The 24,465-nt window shown below is 41.9% G+C and overlaps 1 protein-coding gene across 1 annotated transcript; it reads right to left on the bottom strand.

Annotated features, from left to right (window-relative positions):
* Positions 1 to 517: 517 nt before the first annotated feature.
* LOC117559224 (ATP-dependent RNA helicase DDX3X-like) lies at positions 518 to 24,465 on the bottom strand. Its single transcript, XM_034235904.1, has 19 exons — positions 24,271 to 24,465; positions 24,106 to 24,178; positions 22,163 to 22,217; positions 21,468 to 21,515; positions 15,057 to 15,180; positions 14,307 to 14,420; positions 13,720 to 13,819; positions 12,983 to 13,118; positions 12,301 to 12,398; positions 12,116 to 12,214; positions 9,894 to 10,054; positions 9,468 to 9,612; positions 9,073 to 9,217; positions 8,344 to 8,388; positions 7,112 to 7,293; positions 5,969 to 6,086; positions 4,926 to 5,079; positions 3,794 to 3,915; positions 518 to 3,434 (listed from the first exon to the last, which is right to left on the bottom strand). Exons 2-19 carry the CDS (start codon positions 24,148 to 24,150, stop codon positions 3,316 to 3,318), a joined length of 2,010 nt encoding a protein of 669 aa, XP_034091795.1. The 5' UTR covers positions 24,151 to 24,178; positions 24,271 to 24,465; the 3' UTR covers positions 518 to 3,315.

Below are 24,465 nucleotides of genomic sequence, written 5' to 3'. Positions count from 1 at the left end.
AGAAGTGTTTTTAAATCTCTTAAAAAGGTCAAAGGTCACTTGTTTTGCATCAATCTTGATACTTATATGTTATAGTTTGGATTCCTAAAGCTTTTAGTCTACATCCCATCAATCAAGGTTTTCACTGTAAGTAATAGGTTATTTTTGGACAGACACTATCATTAAAAAATGTTTTTACTACGTTCAATCTGAATTTACTTTAAAATAAAAACATCTATATTGATTTTCTCCATAACTCACAGGTTCATCATTGCTTTGAGAACAAGAGATTAATGTAACCCTTTTAGAAGATTAGTTCTGGTCCTTTTCGAGCCTGAGGCCTGGAAACTAGGCTCAGGGCTCAGCAGGGCAACGCTCTCGCTAATTGTACATATTTATAAGCAGGTAAACGAATAACTCCCAGTTCGGCTTTGACTACATCTTCTAACATTCAACCTCTTTTCGGGGCATTAAGGAGAGAAATAGTGAAAAGCGTTTCTACCTCTAACCCTGGTTGACAAAACACGAAGCACACAGCTGAATTTACAAAATGAAAACTTTATATTGAGTCCAAAGGAAGTGAAGCGCGTCCTAAACCAGCTGCTGCTACAGATTCTAGGAGACATGCTGGAGTTTTCAGGAGAACTTTTTTTGCATTCAAACATTTTATTTTGGTAAAATCAAACAATTTGTTTGCACAGCTGAGTATTTCCCATGCAGTGCAAGTAGCTTCTAAGCTAATACAGAAAGCAAAGTCTACGTCTAAAGAGCTCCGGGGTTCTCCGAGGGAACGTGGAGAACGCCTCGAAGGATTTTCACGCAGGAAAAACAACGACGTTCTCCACGTGCACGCAGAAAAAAAAAATCCAGAAGCGTCATATATGCAAAATACAACAATGAGAATAAACCACATGTTTGTTTCTTTAAGGATTGCCATGTGCCAGACATTCACTGGAGAAAATCATCAGGTCAAATTAGAGATAAGATCACACGATTGGAGAGTCAGCACTGATATGCTTCAGGAGATTTTGATGCTCTGACAGCTTTATTTCCAAACCTTGGCATGTTGGTTCAATTCCATTTCAAATTTTGTTGACCAATTTATATAGATAAGATGAGCGGCCCTGAGGAGGCCCTGAAAACAGCTGTGGATATTATTTACTGAGTCCAATGTATCTTAAACATTAAAAAGCTCACACTACCCCGAAATATATAAATTTCACGCATACAGGTGACATTCAACATTCAAGTGCCAGTGTTTTTTGTACTGTCTTTTGGTCAAGTTTCTGAAACTTTCAAAGAATCACTTTGAGGCTTACAAAAATAAATATTTGTCAAAAATGCTTAATAAATTACACAAAACTAGCAGCAAAAGTAGAATCTAGAAATCTGTGCAAATGGCTAAATTCCCCCCAAGACTGCTAAATCCCCTGGTCCCAAATAAATCCTGGTTTAAACGTTGAGAACCTGTCCCCTTTGTAAACAAGCTGCGTCGTTTTCTCACAATCTCCTCACACACAATATTTGGAAGCTTTAAGGACACATATCCAAGAAGACATCTATATAAAACTCTAGATGTGCAATAAAATAACTTTCTTGTAAAACTTGATGGGCACGACGACGACGAACAAGGGCCTAAATCAAGTAGCACCATTCAATCTCAAGTTCTCAACACTAGCCAGTGCATCCGCTTTTTAGATCAATTTCTTAAAAGTAAAAACAAAACAAAATAAAGGTTTTCAAGGCACCCGATGAGGAGCGTTGTCTCCCTCTCGATTGGCTGCTCCTCTTTGAGAGGAAAAGCCTGGCTTCACGGAGCCACAGAGTTTTATATACCTGACTTTATTTAGAGGAAACGGCCCGTCATGTTTCGGCCGCCTCCACAGTGTCACAGCGCGGCGATGGGGAAGCCAAGGCCGCGACGGTAACGATGCACTGACTGAATCTTTTCAGGAGGAAAAGTGTCGCTCTACCCTGCGCTGTTCTCCCCGATAAACCTCAGTGATGAACCCTGCCTCCAACGCAGCTTGAAAAAGAGAAAACGTTTGTAATTAAGTTAAGCCTGCGACTCAGTTCTCGTGTCCTTCCTGTTCCTTGACCAAAAAACAAAACACTTGCAAGCGTAGAATACCAATGATGGGGCCGCCCCCCCTCCCCCGTCAGCGGCTGATTCAGTAAACACTAACACCACGCTGTGCCCCCCCGATGCTGTGGTCCTTTATGCAGCGGCCATTTTGAACTTCACTTTCAAAGATGGCAGGCATTTTTTGTTTTCAGAAAAAAAAAAAAAAAAAAAAGCTTTTTTTTTTTTTTTGATTTCACAACACACCACCAAAAATGTCTCAAGTAAAACAAACAAAAAACACCGCCCACTTTAACGATAGCTAGCACTTGGTAACATACTAGCTGCCGTAACACTGTCAAGTCAATATTTTTGAAACGCGCTGGAGCTTCGATTCTCGCGTCGGAGCTTTAATGACTTCTCGTGTCAGGAAAAGCTTTTTCAAAGACTATCCATTTAAAAAGCAGCCTGTCAGGATAGAGTGAGCGAAACAAAGAAAACGTTGTCCCTTCGGATTTTAAAATGCTTCACGGAGTGGCCCAGTTGGAGTTAGACTTGGCTCCATTAGCTGTAGACTATCGAAAGGCTACGAGATGTTCCTGGGATTAAATTTGAAGCTCAAATGGAATCATGACGTCAGAACCACTAAACCCCGTGTTTGCCAAGGTTGGATTTGCTTCTTTTTTTTTTAACCTTTTTTCTTTTTTCACCAAACAAATATCGTAAAATCAAATTATTATTTTTGTTGTTGAAGAGAGAGAAAGCTCTTGGCCATCTGGTGGAATGAAAACATGGAGATATATTTATATTTCCTGTCTAAATTCCAGAAGGCACAGTACATTAACACACAAATGATCCTCAGGTGTTCTTTCCATTTGTTTCTTCCCGCCTTATTTCCACAAAAAAAGAACAAAAATACTTTTTATAACAATGAAAGAAGTCCGAAGTTGCTGTCGGACATTTTGCAACGTCAGCATCCATGCTCGCTCTGAGGTGCGTTTCTGTTTTTCTCCCGTTGCGCTGCAGTCTCTGTGCTGCTGGTGGCTTTCCGTGTTTTCTTGTTTTTAGCGTAGCGCTGCTTTGCTGCACTTTTCCCTTTGTGTAGAGGAAAGCGAATGGCAGAGAACCAGGGTTGGTAATGTACTGTGTGTCAGTGAAGCTACACAGGGTAAAGGGTGTGTTTTTTTTATTTAGTTATGGTCTGGCCTTTAAGTTAACATGTGGTTTCCATTGGGTGCGGTTGGCAAAAAAAGGCAACCCGTTCCTGTCGGCGACTAGTTCCCCCACCAATCCGTGCCGCTGCCGGAGTTGCTGTAGCTTCCTCCGTAACCGCCGTCGTTTCCTCCTCCTCCTCCGCCGTAGAAGCCTCCTCCGCCGCCACCACCGAATCCACCTAAAGAGAGAGACGATGAGGTTAGAGAAGAAATGTAACATCAGGGAGTATCGAGTCCTTTTTTAAAACCGCTACAGCTGTTACATTACGTCCGTTAAGCCAATAATTAGTGGCGTTAATTTATTTTTTGCGTTAACTTGACAGCCCTATTATTTACTAATAAAAACTATTTAAATTAGAGTGTATTTCTTTCATATTGTCACACTTGGTAACCGTTTTATAAAAGCAATAGCTCACTTCAGGCCGTGATATATGAAGAAGTGCATTTTGCACAATAAGACCTTTAAGATTAGGCACTTCTCCAAATGATCAATATGTTGTTTTAACTGTGTGATCGTAAAGCAGGAAGTGTTTCTTACCTCCGCCTCCTCCAAATCCACGGCCTCCTCCAGCGCTGCGACCTCCACGGGGCGTAGTGAAGCTGGAGGGTCCGCCTCCGGGCGTCTGACGGTAATCTCTGGCTCCGAAACCACCGGAGAACCTGCAGGAGAACGTACGAGTGTTGTCGTTAATGCACAGAACATCTCAAGGTACAGGTTCAAAGGACTGTCATACGCACAGCAGCTACAGTGTAGATATGCAACGACAACATTCAGACTAAGGCTCCTCCAACATAAATATATATAAGACATCAAGCTAAAAGACACAAACAAGACTTCTTCCCCCCCACAGTCAATCCCCATGGTGTAAACAATCGTAGGCTCTCGGAGTAAGTGATTGATGTTTTGTGAGTTAATGTGACTTTTTTGTATCTACTGGAGTTAAGGTTTCTGGTAAATGGTCTGTGACATGAGTTTGTTTTCTGTACTGATTATTATTTGGGGTTAAAAATAGACTTTATGTTGAAAGGGAATTGGTTGATGATTTGTCCTTTGTAAACTTCAGTAGCTGGTCGCCGGGCTATCCCTGTGTCTGCGTGTTTAACCAAATGAAAAGTATTCGTTCAGGGATAACAGCTACGCTACAGTGTGAAGACTCCGCAGTATAGCAGCCTTATGTGGGATTAAACTATCAGATCTGAAGTGTTTGAAGTCGAGTCATTTAAAATGCAAAGGTAAATAAACGCACAGGACAAAACCAGCTTACTTCTAATCAAGATAAGATGAATGTATGCAAGTTGTGAAGGCTCAGGAGTCCTCCGGGGTAAAACTGATTTGTTGATCAGATTTCGAGTAGTTTTAAAATGCACAGGAGAAAAACCAGCTAACTTCTAAGGTTTTACAACGAATGTAAGATATGTGTGAAGACGACAATGTGAATGTTCCAAGAGGAGGAACTTGTCGTACCTCTTGGAAATAAAACACTGCTTATTGTAATAACGGATAAATATGTGAGAAGCAAAGAGATGAAAGATATGAAGGTGTTCCTGTGGGATAAAACTGCATTTGATCAGAAGTCGTTTAAAACGCAGCTAACTTCTGAGGTTTCACACCCAAAGAAAGATATAGTGTGCACAGCGACTTTAGTGCTCCTCTGAGAGAGTAGCCGTACCTCTTGGAGCGCCCTCGGGTCGTGCTCTTGTGCTGGTGCTCGTAGGCCAGGCTCTCCAGCCAGGAGGGAACTTCCTGCTTCGCCTCCACTAAGATGTCCAGCAAGTCTTTGGTTATGTTGCTGTTTTTGTCGTTAAAGAACGACGTGGCCAGACCTGACCAAAGAAGAAAACAGAGCGAGGTTAGACAGTCGTACATCAAGTAGTAATGGTTATTAAAAAGTAGGGATGGGAACGATTCATCGAATATTCTAAATGATTCAGTTCTGAACATTTTTCTTCTTAATTTGTTTCGTGAGGGGTGCCCGAGTTGATTACATATTATCAAATGGTAGGGATGCACGATATATATTGTGTCGTGACGATATATATATTTATATATTTTTTTTTTTAGGACGTGCGATATTAAGTAGGCAAATGAACTCAAACACGTCATGTTACAATTATTTTGCTGCTTGCTACAAAGGAAAACGTGCGGCTCTCATGGGTTCTTGAGTGAGTGACAGCAAACCACCATCAGATCTCCAGAGCAAACGGAGCCGGAGAGTAAAGGTAGAAACACTGAATAAAGTGGTTTCAAGTGTTTCTCCAGTTCGGCGCTGCTAACCGAGCTAGCGCTGCTAACCGAGCTAGCTCAGCTCGTTGCTCTGATAACTGAAGACCCAGACGTCCGTGACTAAAATCCTTCATCCGGTTAAATATAGTTAGAAAAACACCAATTGTCTCATTAAAGTTCAAGAAAGGAAAAAACTGTCTTTTCTTCAATTCCTGTATTTTTTCATATCGCAATATCAGTTTTTTCCAATGTCGTGCAGCTAGGTCAACAATAGCTGTCAACGGGGTCACCCGTTAATACATCGGACAAATTCGACTTGGTTTCTACATTTATTTGAAAATGTATTTATTAAAACTTTTCTTTATCGGATGTGTAAATTCGGTTAACTGTTTTTTGGGGGTCGGATATACATTTCCTTTCAGATGCCCATCCTATTAAAAAAAAAGGCCTTATAAGTGTTTTAGTTTAAAATAAAGAGTTGTTTCGTACCCAGGTTTCCCACACGTCCCGTACGGCCGATACGGTGAACGTATTCCTCGATGTCGCTGGGCAGATCGAAGTTGATCACGTGCTTCACGTTGCTGATGTCCAGACCTCTGGCAGCCACCTGGGAGAGATAACAAATATAGATTAAATATCAAGATGGTGATGGCTTCAAACAAATATTAAAACAAGATGAAATTGGGAAGTCAATAGAGAACCGCAGTGACGCGTCCTAAAACCCGGATGTAAACTCCTTCCGGTTCCTTCGTCAAAAACGCAATGCAATGTCTCCATAGCTGGAAATCAGGTCTGTGGTTGAAACACATTGAAGAGACGGATCACGTTTTGTTCAGAGGATAATCTCCACATGTCGACTTTTCTAATCATAAATCTAGCTGCCAGAAGCAAAATGCTAACGTTATGCTATAAAGGAGCTACAGCTTCAACGTCACGCCGACTTCAGATCCATGTTCAAACACTCAGACTCTAGATGGAACGAGTTGAAGCGTTTGTTTGAACAGTCTGCAGGAGGCAGGGACTTGCTCTCAAGCAGAACAGAAACTAACTTAGAGGAGTGTTCACGTGTTCGGCGTAATGACGTACAACGACCTCCACGACTTCTGTAGTCCTATTCAGCCACTTGGTAACAACCATCGTTTCTCAGACACGTCCACTCTTCAGAAATCACCAGCGGGGTCACTGCTGATGATTTAATGTAGAACAAAACGTGATGTGTCTCTTCAGTCAAACACAGACCTTATTTGGAGCTATCTTCCAAAACCCTACGGAGAGATCCCATTGCTTTTTATCGAAGGAACCGGACGTGGTAACAATGCTAACTTACTTCCGGGTTTCAGGACGCGTCACTGCGGTTCTCTATAACGACCAAAATGCTTGTATAATTAATATTTCAGCCATGTATTCATATATAATCTCATATCTAATATACTGACAATTTGATTAGGAAATAAATACTATCATTTAGATTCATCAATATATTTTTGTTTGTGTGACGAACTGTTGCTTTTAGAAATCCGTTATCAACCGCTTTACTGCTTATTACAAATATAAGAAATTCCTTGTGTTCTTTCTTGAGAATTGTATTTCTGTGAAAGGTGCCATACTAAAGTAACTGAAGTGAGGACTCACAGCTGTGGCCACGAGGATGGGGCAGCGTCCGGATCTGAACTGGGCCAGCGCCTCCTCTCGGTCTCGCTGGGATCGGTCTCCATGGATACTGGTGCAGGAGTAGCCCTCGTGGTACAGGAAGTCCTCCAGGGCGTCCGCGCCCTTCTTGGTCTCCACGAACACCAGCGTCAGAGACTCTTTACCTGAGCGGCGCGGAAACAGAAAGAGGCCGAAAAGGGTAGGAGAGCGAGACAGAAAGCACGAGAGGAGAAGAGAGAAGACATAAGATCATTCACGACAGGAGGTCAAAGGGCAGAGACTACGGGATGGGAGCAGGAACTTAACTATGGAATGGAGACAAGAGTTGGCTGCACACATTACTAAAGATACATCATTATGCTCCTTGGGGTTGAAAAGGGACACCCTTAGTTTAAAACAATTATTAAATCTTTAAAATGCTTGAGATAAGAGGATGTAGCGTGATGGGATACTGCCACCAATGTTTGTCTAAAAACCTGCCGTATTTGTATTAGAGTGAATCTTCCTGCTTCGATGACGCCATCCTTTAAAGGCTAAGAGCTGCATTCAAGCCGTTTCTTTGAGCTCAATAAATCCAGGTAATAATTGACAGGTTTCTGTTCATGTCAACGGAGGAAATTCCAACAGCTTCGCTTTAGTTAAAAAGTGCCTTTGTATAGCACCTTCAAAACAAAGTTATACAACTCGTCATGCCTTTCTTTATAGGCTATAACCTGAATATGCACCGATTTCAATAAACAGGTCATATTTGCGTGGATTTCTCTTTTTGATAACAGAAACTCGGCTTAACCCCAGAGCCAAGTGTGTTTAATTACAGTGTCTTTCCATAGCTTCAGCTGCACCAGAAGTGCTTCCCTTGTATTGAAGTAGAAGTCTTGTGTTTGTGATTTTACACCAAGTGGAAATCAGCAGGGAGTGCTCCGACACAAACCATTAAAACCAACATTTATTGTGAGTTCGAACTGGATCTAGAGGAGAAACCTTTGTATTCCTGTAAAAGGATTAAATGCGTGTGACTCATGGAAACTGACCTTTGTGTCGATAACACACTCTGCCGAGTGCAGTCAACACTACGGTCTATTTACAGGGAAATGGGACTAGAAGCTCTTATTGGAAAATGAGAGGAACTTAAACCGATAACACGAGGAACAGGATGATCTGTGGGATGTGATGTGGGGGTCAGAGTGAAATGGTTATAAGAAGTTCACACTTACCCGGTTTCTCTGGAACCTCTGGCACATTTTCATCAGTGGGAATAACTAAGACAAAACCAAACCGGCCGGAAATGTAAGGCTTCTCATTTCACAGATATGACAACTTCAGATCAACATGAGAAGCTAAAAAACCCCTCTAAAAACACGGCATACGCTCACCACCCCTACATGACATTTTGGTACACATATTCACCATCAACTAGTTAATTAACAAGCATACTAGCTCTTTATTAGTCAGTATAAAACACGTATTAATACATGACCATATTCTACAAGTACTAGGCCATTAGTGCTTATTTATTGTAAGGAAGTTGCTGTTCATGAGTTTTGGGCAGCATTACCACAAGAATATTGATTCTCCTATAATAACACTATTCTAATGTAGCAAGACATAAAACAAGTGTTTGTGTCAAAATAACTAAAAATGTGGTTTTTCTAACTCAGAATATGTTCCCTATTTTAAAGTGAAGTCTTGTTCAGAACAAATAAGCTAGTAGTTTGAGTCTAATATGTTAAATAACTAGTTGATGATGAATAGGTGTACCTTAATATAATGTGTTACCGTCATTTTGTTTACACGTTTTATCTTCTACTGTACACTTGTTAGCAGATATGTTTTCAAAGTCAATATTAGCTCGATATTACGACAAGTGATACATTAGAGCCTAAACGGACCTTCTTGGGAGGCAAAAACCCCCGTGTTTACATATATTCGCATGCTTTTCTCACCTGTAGCATTGAGCAAGTCGAGCAGGAAGGACCTCTTGTCGTTCTCCTCGACCCACACCACCTTCTGGGTGATGTTCTCTGAAGTGGAGCCGACACGGCCCACAGCCAGGAAGATGTAATCCTCCAGGAAGTCACGAGCAAGGATCTAATAAACAAAGAGAAAGGATGAGTGTGGAGGGAATGGTTGTGTAAACTATCTTAAGTTAGGGAAACATTTCCACGCTCAGGGTTTTATTTACAAACGTGGCTCAAAGCATCTTAGCTTATGAGACTCAAGAGTTATGTTAGCATTTGAATAGCTTGTGTTGAAAGCAACTACAAGTGTTCTCACTTTCTTCACATCATCAACTGATATTGATCATAATATTCTATGTATAGTTGAATGTCCACCGTACCTGGATCTCTTTGGGGAAGGTGGCGCTGAACATCATGGTCTGTCGGATGCCTTTAGGCGGCATGGTGTCCTGCTCCACGATGCGTCTGATCTGGGGCTCGAAACCCATGTCCAACATACGATCAGCCTCGTCCAGGACCAGGAAGCTGCACACACACACACCAGATTTAATATCAAAACTCACACACATTTGAACCAGGTGATTCCCATCAGGAGAAAAGCAGTTTTAAAAGTCTCATATAGTATTGTAGGCATATATTAGAGGTCTCAGGTGTAAAAACATGTCTATGGAGTGTTTTGCTCAATATCCAAACAGATCATGCATTTAAGACATCCCTCTATTTCACTTCCTGTTACTACAGTGCTGATTCTGGGTCCTTGGCTTGGTAGGAGACCTTTAAAATGTGGTTCTCTGTGTTGTATTTACCTGCAATAGTCCAGTCCGATCTTCCCGCGCTCCAACATGTCCACGAGGCGTCCGGGTGTCGCCACCACCAGATGGCAGCCGCGCTCCAGCTCTCTGATCTGCTGCCCAATGTCAGCGCCTCCGTACACAACGCAGCAGCGCACACGTGAGCGGTAGGCAAACTAAAACGTAGAAGGAAGGGAAACACGTGAGCGATAGGCTACTAAAACGTAGAAGGAAGGGAAACACGTGAGCGGTAGGCAAACTAAAACGTAGAAGGAAGGGAAACACGTGAGCGGTAGGCAAACTAAAACGTAGAAGGAAGGGAAACACGTGAGCGGTAGGCAAACTAAAACGTAGAAGGAAGGGAAACACGTGAGCGGTAGGCAAACTAAAACGTAGAAGGAAGGGAAACACGTGAGCGGTAGGCAAACTAAAACGTAGAAGGAAGGGAAACACGTGAGCGATAGGCAAACTAAAACGTAGAAGGAAGGGAAACACGTGAGCGATAGGCAAACTAAAACGTAGAAGGAAGGGAAACACGTGAGCGGTAGGCAAACTAAAACGTAGAAGGAAGGGAAACACGTGAGCGATAGGCTACTAAAACGTAGAAGGAAGGGAATCACGTGAGCGGTAGGCAAACTAAAACGTAGAAGGAAGGGAATCACGTGAGCGATAGGCAAACTAAAACGTAGAAGGAAGGGAAACACGTGAGCGGTAGGCAAACTAAAACGTAGAAGGAAGGGAAACACGTGAGCGATAGGCAAACTAAAACGTAGAAGGAAGGGGAACACGTGAGCGGTAGGCAAACTAAAACGTAGAAGGAAGGGAAACACGTGAGCGGTAGGCAAACTAAAACGTAGAAGGAAGGGAAACACGTGAGCGATAGGCTACTAAAAACGTAGAAGGAAGGGAAACACGTGAGCGATAGGCAAACAAAAACGTAGAAGGAAGGGAATCACGTGAGCGATAGGCTACTAAAACGTAGAAGGAAGGGAAACACGTGAGCGATAGGCAAACTAAAACGTAGAAGGAAGGGAAACACGTGAGCGATAGGCAAACTAAAACGTAGAAGGAAGGGAAACACGTGAGCGATAGGCTACTAAAACGTAGAAGGAAGGGAAACACGTGAGCGATAGGCAAACTAAAACGTAGAAGGAAGGGAAACACGTGAGCGATAGGCTACTAAAACGTAGAAGGAAAGGAAACATGTGAGCGATAGGCAAACTAAAACGTAGAAGGAAGGGGAACACGTGAGCGGTAGGCAAACTAAAACGTAGAAGGAAGGGAAACATGTGAGCGATAGGCAAACTAAAACGTAGAAGGAAGGGAAACACGTGAGCGGTAGGCAAACTAAAACGTAGAAGGAAGGGAAACACGTGAGCGATAGGCAAACTAAAACGTAGAAGGAAGGGAAACACGTGAGCGGTAGGCAAACTAAAACGTAGAAGGAAGGGAAACACGTGAGCGATAGGCTACTAAAACGTAGAAGGAAGGGAAACACGTGAGCGGTAGGCAAACTAAAACGTAGAAGGAAGGGAAACACGTGAGCGATAGGCAAACTAAAACGTAGAAGGAAGGGAAACACGTGAGCGATAGGCTACTAAAACGTAGAAGGAAGGGAAACACGTGAGCGGTAGGCAAACTAAAACGTAGAAGGAAGGGAAACACGTGAGCGATAGGCTACTAAAACGTAGAAGGAAGGGAAACACGTGAGCGATAGGCTACTAAAACGTAGAAGGAAGGGGAACACGTGAGCGGTAGGCAAACTAAAACGTAGAAGGAAGGGAAACACGTGAGCGGTAGGCAAACTAAAACGTAGAAGGAAGGGAAACACGTGAGCGATAGGCAAACTAAAACGTAGAAGGAAGGGAAACACGTGAGCGGTAGGCTACTAAAACGTAGAAGGAAGGGAAACACGTGAGCGATAGGCAAACTAAAACGTAGAAGGAAGGGAAACACGTGAGCGGTAGGCAAACTAAAACTTAGAAGGAAGGGAAACACGTGAGCGATAGGCAAACTAAAACGTAGAAGGAAGGGAAACACGTGAGCGATAGGCTACTAAAAACGTAGAAGGAAGGGAAACACGTGAGCGGTAGGCAAACTAAAACGTAGAAGGAAGGGAAACACGTGAGCGATAGGCTACTAAAAACGTAGAAGGAAGGGAAACACGTGAGCGGTAGGCTACTAAAAACGTAGAAATAAAAAAAAGGGATAAAGTTAAATTAAAATGATTTCCTCACCTTCCTCGCCTCGTCGTAGATCTGTGAGGCCAGCTCTCTGGTGGGAGCCAGGATCATGGCGAGGGGGTACTGCTTACGGCGGCCATACCTTCCGCTATCCTGAGCGCAAAACAACATATTTTAGAACAAACAAATCCAAAATATATACGGGTTATTTTCCAAACACGGTTCACTATCTGAAGTACCTGTCCTCCGTTCTTCGATGCTGCGAGAGCTTCTCCGGGGCCTTCGCTGTAGATCTGGCTCAGCACCGGCAGCAGGAAGGCAGCCGTTTTACCAGAGCCTGAAAGGAGGTTAAATATGTAGTTATTTAGACGACCTTACATTTAAATACGAAACCAATGTGAGCCAGGTAAGATCATAAATGAGAACCCAGAAAGTGTATGACTTCATGATCAGTATCTGCACACGGTTCCACTTATCAAATGGCTACTCCATGAATGCTCCAACAATCGGACTGAAAATTATCGTATTACTTCTGCTTAGGAAAAATAGGTTGGAATTTCAGGAAGGTAACTTTAAATGACGGCAGCAGTGATGGGAACTCTCGAATGTTCATATCCATCTCAGTAGATCAAGTGCATATTATAACCAAACCACAGCTAGGTGGCTAAAAATGCTAATTTATGTCCATCAAGTGTTTTATATGAAGAAAAGTCATTCTTGCTGATCTACTTGAAGCTCTCAAATACAAGCACTGAGAATATTTTGTCATTATAAGTGAATGTGATCGAGACAACGTAGTGTTTTCTGATCGTCTCTGCAAATGGAAATAGGCTTTCAGCGTATTCTCCGTTTGAGATTAATTCATTTGTACGCATGGTGCTCGTTTTATAAAAAAGACATCATTAATATTGAAGGACTCACCAGTCTGGGCGCAGGCCATCAGGTCTCTCTTGGACTTGATGATGGGGATGGCGTGCTTCTGGACCGGGGTGGGGTGATCGTAACGACTCATGGCGATGTTTGCCATGATAATCTCACCCATGTCAACATCGTGGAACTACAGGATACACAGACATGCTGTCAGTTTAAGAAACTCACAATGTATTAAAACCCAAATTAGGGAAATGGAATTCAATCGGCCCAATATCACAACACCTGTCTCAGAGGGCTTCACAAATCAAACGTGAATGATGTGTAGAAACAAACATATCTGAGAATATAGTAGCATGACAAGATAAATGAATGGGTACATAACGACCCAAATACAGTTACAGCACCTCCGCATTGACACGCCGCCTTATTCTCAGTCAGATTATTAGGATCTGCTGCTGAAGTTCACGTTACAAAGTGATATTGTTTGGAAATAAAACATTCAAGAGCAATCAAAATATCCAGTGGATTGTTTTACTGCGAGTCCGACACTGCCTCCCAAGCTCTCCATGTGGCCAGGAAAAGGACCATTTGGAGTTACAAGACAAACTGTTAGGATACGATAATTACAATTCCATAAACCGAAGGGTTCGTGAGGACGAACTGTGCTACAGAGGAACGTCTCTACTCTGAAATGCTCACGGTCTGCCTCCCTAACCAACGCTGGAAGTTAGTTCTAGCACTTGATATTATCTTGTTTGGAATGCGTCACAGCGTTAAAGACTCACGGTGTCGATGTGAGGCGGGCAGTTGCTTCCTGTAGCCTCCACGGGAATATCGTCATACTTCTCAAAGTTTATACCAGTGTTGCTTGCACCGAACAGCTCACTAGAAAGAAAGAAAAAAGTTACGAATCGAATTCACATGTTTGATTTATCATTGTTGTGAAAACACTGAAAGTCCTCTTCCAGTATCAGAGTCCACGTGATAACAAAGGCATCAACTGTAGCTGTGAACAGGATGTGTGATTACCTAGAAGAGCATCAGGACTGTTTGAGGCAGATGATAGCTATGTGATTAACATGATGATTCAGCCTCTATGGGAGAGACATCAAGCATGCTCATTTCTGACGTGGAGCTAATCTGAAGTAAACATTGAATACTGCTTTCTATTCCTCCATCTTGTGACTGTGTAACTCCCTCTCTTGATATCAGCATGTGAAGGACACTGTTCAGGAACTAGTTGATGCTCTGTATGTGACGACTACTTCCATTCTGGAGAGGACCAGAGATACATGGATCCTGAGGCTGAAGCTCAAGCCGAGGACGAGGGAGAGTTTTCTCAATCGGTTTGATTATTGATGAGTGATCTTACTTTTCCAGGCGCTCGTTGGGAGCGGTGAGCTTGGACCAATCTTCGTCTCTGGATTCGTCCGACCAGCGGTTTCCTCCTCCTCCGCCACCGCTGGAGTAACCCCCGCGATTATAACTGTAGACAATCAGGGTGGATTCAACCATTAATATCTGAACTGTAACTAAAGAACATGCTACAAGACGGTTTGGCATCTTGAAGTATAACATCGGCTACAAACAGATAAAGCGATGGGAATGGTCATTGTATTAAGGGAGGCAAATCTGCTGAAAATAACCCACATAATGACCATCTGAATATTGAGCAAGTATCATTGGAATAAGAAGTGTGCCTTCAAGAAACATCACTTCAATTGAAAGGTTATCATTGTATTAATAATACACGAAGGTTCAGAAAACCTGTTATAATAATTTCATAATTGACATTTATTTCTACATAATTACAATATACAGGACTTTGCTATAACGTACAGTATTCTGCTTTATGACACGTATAAAAGTTAACTATTAATGCGTTTTACTTGAACCATTATGTCCCTGTTAAAGAAATATGATTATTCTGATTGATATCGCCTTGGCGAAGTGAGTGACAACATTTGAGATGTCACATTTCTCATCAATCTTACATTTTTTACGAGTATCTGTACCGAAGAAATAAGCATGTAGGATTCAATGTCCTCCTTTGTTGTTGCATTTTACATTTGTCCAACATAAAGACAGATTAAAAACACTCAGTATATTAATTCCTACAAACCTTCCCCTTGAGCTCGACCCACGGTCGTTGAAGAAGGTGGACTTTGACCTATCGTTGTTGCGTCCGCCAAAGCTGTTGTAGGCGGCATCACGAGGAGCTGCAAAGTTCCCTTCACTGCCTACACCTGAAAACAAGCGGACAAAGAGCCGTCAGCGATTGCCCTTTCTGCAAAGTCAGCTGAAAGCAAACGCCGCCACTCTCTTACCAAAGGTGGCGGGGAAAAGCTCTTCCCCTTTTTAAAACTAAAGAGCACGGCTACTGTTAATTATGTAGCCATTATGCGTATTGCAGGGTGTCAGCGTGTATCGTAGCATCTGCAAGAACAAGGGAGGGCTTCCTTCTTAAAGGGATATTTGGGATTTAGTTTTGAAGTGGCGTGAAGTACTTCTACCTGCAGGAGATGGAGATCTGCTTGCACAGGGTTTGGAGAAAAACCATTCCTCACACACTTCTGCATACGTGACCTGCTCAATGGAAACCAGTCGCATTGACCCGAAGACACATTTTGAGTTGTATACCCTGCTGGAAAGAGGAGATCATAGCGTTCTAATGATATCAGGATTGTTGTTCTACTCCAAATATTAAGCAACATATGTCACATTATATAATGACTGTAAGAGTAGGGATGCACGATATTGGTTTTTTGAAACCGATACCGATAACTTCCTGCTTCTCAAGACCGATAATAATATATATATATATTAAATGTACCTGTAGTTTTTGCACACCTGGTGGTAAAAAAGAGACTAGTAGTGAGCAAATGACATGAGCATTACTACTATGAACAAAACAAAGCCAAGAACAGTTTTGACTCTCGTCAAGCGCCATCATTTCTATGATGAAGTTAGAGATCGTTTTAGCCCTGGGGTCGTCTCTGGCAAACTTCTTGCCTTTTTCAAAAGCCTCGTCGATAGGTAAAAGCCCCGGTGCCTTTGCAGCTGGCTTTGGATTCGCCGCTAGTTTAGCAGCGCAGGCGTCTTCGTACGCTTTTAACACACCATCGTAGCGATGGCGATGTTTCAGGTGACTAATCAGGTTGGAAGTATTATAGCTCGTTGCCTTTCTCCCTCCTCGTGGAACATCTGCATTTGTTAATACAAATAGCAAGCGAACTATCTAACTCTGAAACTTTGAAATAGTCCCATACCACCGACGACATGTTTGTTTACTGTCCTGGCTTCACGGCCGCACACCATTTACGTCACAGCCAGGCATGAGTTAGGGAGCGCTGGATTTGTGAAGAACTCCCCTCTTCCTAAACCACTAATACCACAGTACTGGCAAAACGGGAGGAGCCGAGTGAAAAACAAGCGCCCCTCATCCCAATCCACACCGCAGGATTTTTTCCTTTTTTTTTACCCAAAAAATATATTGTATATTATCGGGGCTATTAATACTGGTATCGGGTTTATCGGGATGACGTCATCATTCCTAATATCGGACTGATAATTATCGACGATTACTCTACGCTTACATTCATAATGTCAGCCGGAGGGAGGAGGGGCGGTGGCGCTGCGGAACAGCAGATTGCCTGTCTTCTTCCCTTTACAAGCTTAAAGAATGTATTTATCGTGAGTTTGGAAATAAAAGTTTCATATTCTGAAAGCCAAGACTTTGTTTAAAAAACAAAACACCCAAACTAAATCCACGTTTATTTTTAAATGAGCCGTTGAGACTTCCGACTGATGTCGATAGAGCGGGTCAGAGGTTATATCCTGCTTTGTACATTTGTTACGTGGCGCAGTGGGTTGTGCGCTGGGATCAGGGGCGCGCAGGTTCAAACCCCACTGCAGTCAGCATGTCGTGTCCCTGAGACTCTTCACCCCAAATGGCTCCTGTCCACAGTATTGAGTCGCTTTGGAGAAAAGTGTCATGTTACTGTAAATTTGTAATTCAATATATATGTTCTACTTTTATTTAAAATGCTATTTTATCTATTGAGACGTTCACATTCTGGAATGCTTATTTCTAGTCTTTCTTGTGGACAAGGCCATGACTTCATCATCGCAAACAACAAAACTAATTTAGATGAATAAAGTACTTTTTTCTCTTTGTGCATACAATCAGTGCAGACCATCGTCTCACTTCCACTTCTAAATGACAAACATTACTTCTCAAAACGTAAAAAGATTTTTGATCAGAATAATCGTATTTTGCTGCTGTGCTTCTACTCGTATCTCCAAATTGTGTGTGTGTGCAGACCACCATCTTCTCCAAGTACACACTTCAAACCATCAGAACTATCCCTTTAAACTACTCTGTCGCCTCACCAAACACCAGGGCTTTGGTGAGGCACTTTAAGGCAGGGTTTCCCCACCTGCATTCTGTACTGGTTGATTAAACGACTCTCCACCCCTGTTACCACGGCAGGCGTTTCGCCCACCTCTATCATTGCGAGGGGCTCCTCGTCCTCCATAGCCCCCATTAGAGCAGTTGTCGTGATAACCATTCACATATCCATTGCTGCGGCCACCGTCCCATCCAGGTGAATCTTCAGGTGGAAGATGGCACATTTAAAAAACAAAACAGAATAAAAGGCTTGTGAGGAAGAGCATAATGCTGCACATGTCACTGATCGGCGCCAGAAAGCAAGTTCACATTGGCCTGACTAGCCGTTAGTCTCTCTTAAAGTGACAGGCTTATTTTTAGACTGACAGGTGGGATGCAAGCAACTCCACTAAGACTTGAACATGGACTGAAAGGTCTCGTAACATCCAGAGGAAATGTTGTTCAATATTTTAAGTAGGCAAACATATGCAAAGCAAGTTCTATACCTGTACAAGAGCAAGGCTGCAAAGGAGTTAGATTACAAATAATCATTATCCAGAAAGATTTATGATGAGAAATGTGGATTGAGGTCAGATTTAGAGTAATTGCAGAAGTGGGGTGCAGACATTTGAAGTTAGTGTTGCAAGTTATTCATTTTCCAAATCCAGGTACATAAGTACAGCATGTGCACGCTGAAAACAATGCAAAGCACCTCGTGCACTCACAGCCAAACAGACAGTTCAAAACGACATCTCCAAAACCCATAGCGAGGTGACTATTCTCCTGAAGCAATGTTGACGTTAAGCGTTCCAAGGGTTACAAAGACTTTACCCGATGTGTTACGCAGGTTTAAATGACGGGGGAAATCTAACTTTTCTGGCGGATGCTGTATGGGTCTTAATGTTACTTCAGGGTTACAAAGATTTCAACACATACACTGCAAGTTGAGTAGTACCATAAGTATTCTTAAACCTTTTATGTCGGGATAAGGGCCTTCTGACAGCTGACAACAAGAAACTCCATATTCAGGTTTGTAATCAGACCCATGGTGGAGAACAAAAGAACTCACAAGCATGATGTTAATGAGAGAAATGCGTGATCAAATGCCACGGTCAATTTGTATATCCAATTGACCGCCTAATTATATTTGGTTACACACACAATGACTCATCCTTTAGTCACGCTGAGGAAATGAAAGCTTGCAATCTGTTACAATAGTCCAAGGAGGAACCACTTTAAAAAAAACCTTCAATGGACAAATATTTTGTATTCATTCCAATACTCTTCTGCCTCTCTGGGAGAAATGCATAACACACCTCTACCGCAGAAATTGCGCATCGATGTCAATAAAATCTCATCAATTCCCAGCCCTGCGTGTAAGTCTAAGCAAGAAGGGAATTGGGAATCCAGCAGTGCCTGTAAAAGAAGAATATGTTCCTTCGTACAGTGTCATATCTTCCAAAAGGGGTCTTGTATCCAGCGTTTCTGCCAGGGGGCGTCTTGCCGTCATTTGACGCTCTTATTCAGCTCGGAGCGCTGCTTGTATCCCTCAGGACTGCTCAGCTTCAAAGACGACATGACACAGGACTCCTTTGACTTTTAATAACCAAGAGCTTCACATGGGCTATAAATTACCCCGAGACAGTCTGCTTTACTGAAAGAACAATCCTGGTGCAGTGACAAACCGGCATGTTTAAGCATTAAGCAGTTTGATTCAAAGTGCAAATGCAAAAGAGACACCTGATCATGGCTCTACGTTCAACTTAAAAACAAATCTCGCTTTCTAACACTACGGGTCAGGAGCATTTACCAGTTCGTCTTACTTCACACCAAAGAGAAGTAACTAATATAAAGGATGCATGCACTTAACTATTGCAGTGATTGGGTTGTTGGATGCATCGAGTTTAAAGAGTATCAATGTTGACCTTGCACATCACCTTGATTATTTCCTTTCACTGCAGAGATTGCCTCATTATTAGCAAGACAGCAAACAGTGATGCCGTGCAGTCGGCTGACGAAAACCCACTCTACTTTGAACTCAACAAAACGTCTCTTTCAAACACTCCATGTCAGGAGCGAGCGAGCAGAAGTTGTGTTAGGGCGCGTTCACCCCAGCCTCGTTTAGTCCGGTTGAATCGAACCCCGGTGCGTTTAGCCGCTTGGTGCGGTTCGTTTGGGTCGGTGTGAACGCAGACCTCTGAAGTGAACGAAACAACCGCACTCTGGTCCGTTAAAAGAGGTGGTCTCGGAGCGCTTGCTCGTGAACTCTGGAGCGGTTCATGGTGTGAACGCAGTCCGCACCAAAACATAGGAAGCGTAGTATTTACGTGTCACAAGAACGCGATGTCTTCAAAAATCTTCAGCAAAAGAGTTTTTCAAGACATCCGGTTGTTCAGTTAAAGAGTGAAGCGAATGAAGAGCTGAACAGAGTCGTGAAAAGTCAAAATGCTCCGTCAGCTACATAAAAGTAAGAACACTGTCGTCGGTGAAACGCCCTCCTGACTGCAGAACGTCTCATTGTGTTTTTTAACGCACGTTGTCTGATTATATAATCGTATGCGCTGCTAGAGTCTGTTGATCTCCAGATGAACAGCAGCATGAGAATAACCCACGATGCTCCGTGGCGGAGGCTCCGGGAGAAATTGCTGGGATTTGAGTTTTTACCCCTTAAAGTCTGACCAATGGGTGAACAGCATTTCCGAGCACATGACTTGTGTTTAAAGTTCATAGTCTGTTTGAGAGCGCACCATTAGGTGTGAACGCACCTGAAAGATCTAAAGGGGAACATTGGAGTAGTTGGAACAAAAGCCTGCATTCACTCATCGCACGCAGCACATAGTATTTCAGTCTGCTGTGAGCAACGGCCTCTGAGGAGGAAACAAAGGCAACGTAAAGCTCAGTGTCCTGTAATATAAACCCAGACTTTGAACATCATGACTGCACGTATGCATATTCCGTTCCCTGCCTCAGTATTAGTGCAGTCTCGAAGACACCATGCACCAACTTCAAGCTTTAACGCTGTGCGATTCCTGCTGCTCTTTCCAGGAAGTGACCACGGCAAAGCAAGGGCACATGGACTCCGTGTTCAGCGATGTACACTATGGAAACTTTAAGTAGATGGCTTGGCATGCAGGTCAAGTATACCACATGATAACCCTCACTGTAGGCATGGTAAAAGGCAAGCTCTTGGGTAACCTGAGCAAAGGTAGGGAAGCAGGCTATAAAAAGACTCTCCCATGACTTCTGGCTCATGCAGCATGACAGTAATAGTTACCCATCTTACAGTCATCCCATCCTGCTGTAGTTATTTCTGTGTCTTTGCCTGCCATGGTTTGAGGGAACTGCTAAGGGGAAACTTAAGGGACATTGCATATGACATGTTGCGTAAGAAAAGCATTATTTAACCCAGCTCATGGAATTTCTCTTCATCCCAGCAGAAAAAAGCACATCAATTAATCATGAGCCCATCATTTACTTTCCCCTTTTGCTGGTGTGGGGTTGCCCTCAGCGAAAAGCAGACGGAAGGGACCTAGAGGTTTACTGGTGCCACTGAATAACCGTACTGTACACCAGCGGAATAAGCATTTCCTGCTGTGGAATAAGAAGACAGTCAAACGAGAAAGAAACGTCAAGTGTGCGGTGACAGTTTTCAATATGTTTTAATTAACTGGTCAATTACGCCAGGCAAAGAATGCATGTTGATTTAAGGCCTTTCAATCGGCTCAAACAAGCACAGAACATGTTTAAATCACCTCCTCCTGAGAGCAGCCAATAGCTCTCCTTCTGTCCAGATGTGTGAGGCAAGAAGTTGAGATAACCAATGAACGGAGTCGCAGATCATTTTGTTCTAATGATCAGTCTGGGGCTACAGAACCACTTTTCCCACGCCCTCCAAGCCGAAACAAGCCACCATGCACAGGAAACCCCACTCCACACGGCTCATTCTGTGCAACTCATTTTCAAACGGCAGCAAAACACTGCAGCGCATCAGACAATAGATTTCACTTTGTTTTTCTGGTTGAAATAATGCCTCACCAATTTCCGTTCAGCTGTGCTTGCTTTCACCATTAACAAGAACACCACGAGTCAAACCCGTGTGGATGGTTTGACCGAGGCTTAGCGAGAGCTTTACATTAAACTCACCATTTCTAGGTGCGCCAGAGTTTCTCAGGTGAGGTGGAATGTAACGTCCTGGGAAGAGGAGGAAACACAACACGTCAAGCGCTGTAATAATTACTATGATGCATTTGATATCTACGATTATTGATAAAGTAAAGATATACATTTCACTCAAAGAAAACATCTTACAGGTAGAGCTGGAACAATAAGTCAATGTGTTAATTATAGGAGAAATTGAACTAAACTATTTGTATTGCTCAACAATAAAAACACCATGATTCCAGATTCACCGAAGCAATTGTAATTTACAACTTCATAAATAAATGTACTTAAAACTATTTTACATTGTAAAATCATCTCCTTTAAATAATTGTTTCACAGGATTACATTTGAACAGATCTTGAGATTGTTAAAAGGTATGTTTGCTAAAAATGCAAGCTCATAGCCTCTCTGCTGCCTGCGGTAGACTAACTGTAGTTTTGCAGATTTAATGCAAATTAATGTTAATTATCAGGGAACTATTTCTGCTTCAACTTGTTACAGAAGCACTTTCGGTTCTTGTGCCTTCCCTACTTTAAAATACATCTCACACTTCCTGGAAAAACAGGAGAAATATTGATTTCATCCATAAAACAGTAACTATTTAAAAAGTAAACAAGAGGACACAATGAAGATAATCTCAGTTCTAACATTGACATCAAATCAGTTTAAATACTTACTGCCAGTTCCCCCGCCTTCTCCGCCGTCAACGTTGTTCAAGTCTAGTCCAGCCAGCTACAAAAAATAGAGGAAAATGTAAGAATCTGGTTCAAATTGAAGTTACCGTTCACTATCGAGAAACTATAAGTAAAACAATAAGGAGATTAAAACTATGGCCATCAATGAAATAACATTATAGATCTTTCTCCTTTTAAACGTTTGGCGCTCAGCTCCACTTTCACTTCCGTGTTATCTCAAAACTAGCTTACATTCAGCCGTCGGACACATGGCACTAAGCATTTATTACACTGAGGTAGTCGGTATCCAAATGGCCATATCCATAGAGCGCACTATGATGAATTTGTTGAAATAAAAATATGTTTCAGACAACGTTCTCCCTCTTCTAGAAACAAGTTTGAGAATTGTTTTCTTTTGAAAATCATAGATAAATGTTAAACGGTGAGCTCCTTGACCATAGAGCAATCTGTGCAATCCATTATCATGGTTTCTGCTGATATTACATATAGTCTTTGGGGGTAAAGTGTACAAATACATTTAAATATATATGCAACAGCCAACATCTAGTCCTTGGCCATCAAGCAGGGAAATTCAAATGTGATACACACCATTTCAATAATATCCATTTAAACTAAACCGCTTGATGACTTTATTTATTTACTAATGCCTCGAGAGTTGAGTTTCAGAAACATTAATGGTGGCTTAAAACCATTGTTACCAAAGACACAAAGAAACAAATGAATGGAAAAGTTGTACAGTCAGATACTCAAAGCTCCATCTGTGCCATTGTTTCTTCTTATAATAGAGTCTTTGGGCGAGTTGTACAATTGGCTTAATTAAGTCCCTGGCCATCAAACAGGGACATGCAGACAAGTTCTAACAAATTCAGTATTGTCCATTTAAATGAGTAAAATCAGCTCATTCAAACTGGGGACTTTAGAACCTCATTTAATTACTTTAGTGATGTTTAATGGTGACTTAAAACCATTGTACCCAAAGAAAAGGTGATCTGTTATACAACTTAAGACAGTCAGTGCAAATGTTATGCAATTGCTTCTTCTTATATGATATAGTCTTTGAGAACAAATCCATTTTAAAATGGACTTAACTTATCCAACAACCAGCCCACAGGGAAGTGCAGGCAAATTCAAAAGATAATATTCAATAATATCCATTTAAACTAAGAGTAAAAGCAGATTATACAGCCTGATGACCTCAGTACCTTCACATTACATTCACTTGAGTCATGTTCCAGAATCATTAATGGTGGCTAAAAGTAAAAACTAACAAGCTGAATATCAAAGAATAACAATAAAAGAAATATATATACTCGACCTAAGACCAACTAGTGTAAATGTAATGCCATTGCTTCTCCTAAAATAACCAGTCAATGGCCATTAAACAGGGAAATGGAGACTAATTCAGAAGATACTGTAAAATATTTCAATAATATCCCATTATACTAGCAGTTAGGTAGCTTATACAAACTGATGACTTTAGTCCCTGCTTTATTTAATTAATTAAACCAACAGAAACATTAATGGAGTCTAAAAAACGAAGCCGAACATTTTCTCCTGCGCCACGTTTCAGGTTGAGAGGCCTAACATTAGCCTTCGCAGGATACCGGCAAGATCAAAAATGTTACCCAACCGGGTACATTTCCATTCATAAAAATACATTTTCACAACACTTAGGTTATGTTTTAAAGTCCTATACAAGTGTTGGCCTTTTAAGTAAGTGAAATACATCACTAAAGTGGCATTTTTGTGTCGTAAAGACGAGCTCCGCCATCACAAAAATCCTCTCGAAATCATCTCCTCCATTTTAGCTCGATGCTATGCTAACAGTAGCTTCTTTCTCATCGAAACGTACATGTGCGTAGAAGAAATTAACCACATTTTTAAAGAAAAACACAACATGGAAACAGTTTAAAAGAGGCACTCACCTGCTGATCTAGACCGTGTGGATTATCAACGACCACATGACTCATAACTAAAGAGCGTAATGGGGGATTATTTCTGAAGAGAAAAGGAATTTCTTTGTTAGCACGAAAACCGGCTAATGCTAATAATTTTTTTCTGTTACAAATTACGTTCGACCAAACGGTTACCTGTAAAAAGTTAGCTTGACGATTACTTTAAATAAATAAAACGATGTTGTGTTATATAAATATAAATTCCGTTTGTTAAGTTTCCAAATGAAGATGATGAGTGTGGAGCTGAAGAAACAGGAACTCTGCCGGCAGGTTTGACCGTGGTGGAATGAGACACCGAGTGTTCAAGTAACGCGAGATATTACCTCTGTA

This window comes from Gymnodraco acuticeps, unplaced genomic scaffold (genome assembly GCF_902827175.1).
Source record: "Gymnodraco acuticeps unplaced genomic scaffold, fGymAcu1.1, whole genome shotgun sequence".
Classification (NCBI taxonomy): domain Eukaryota; kingdom Metazoa; phylum Chordata; class Actinopteri; order Perciformes; family Bathydraconidae; genus Gymnodraco; species Gymnodraco acuticeps.
The sequence above is the reverse complement of the archived record's forward strand: the minus strand, read 5'-3'. Positions and strand labels throughout refer to the sequence as shown.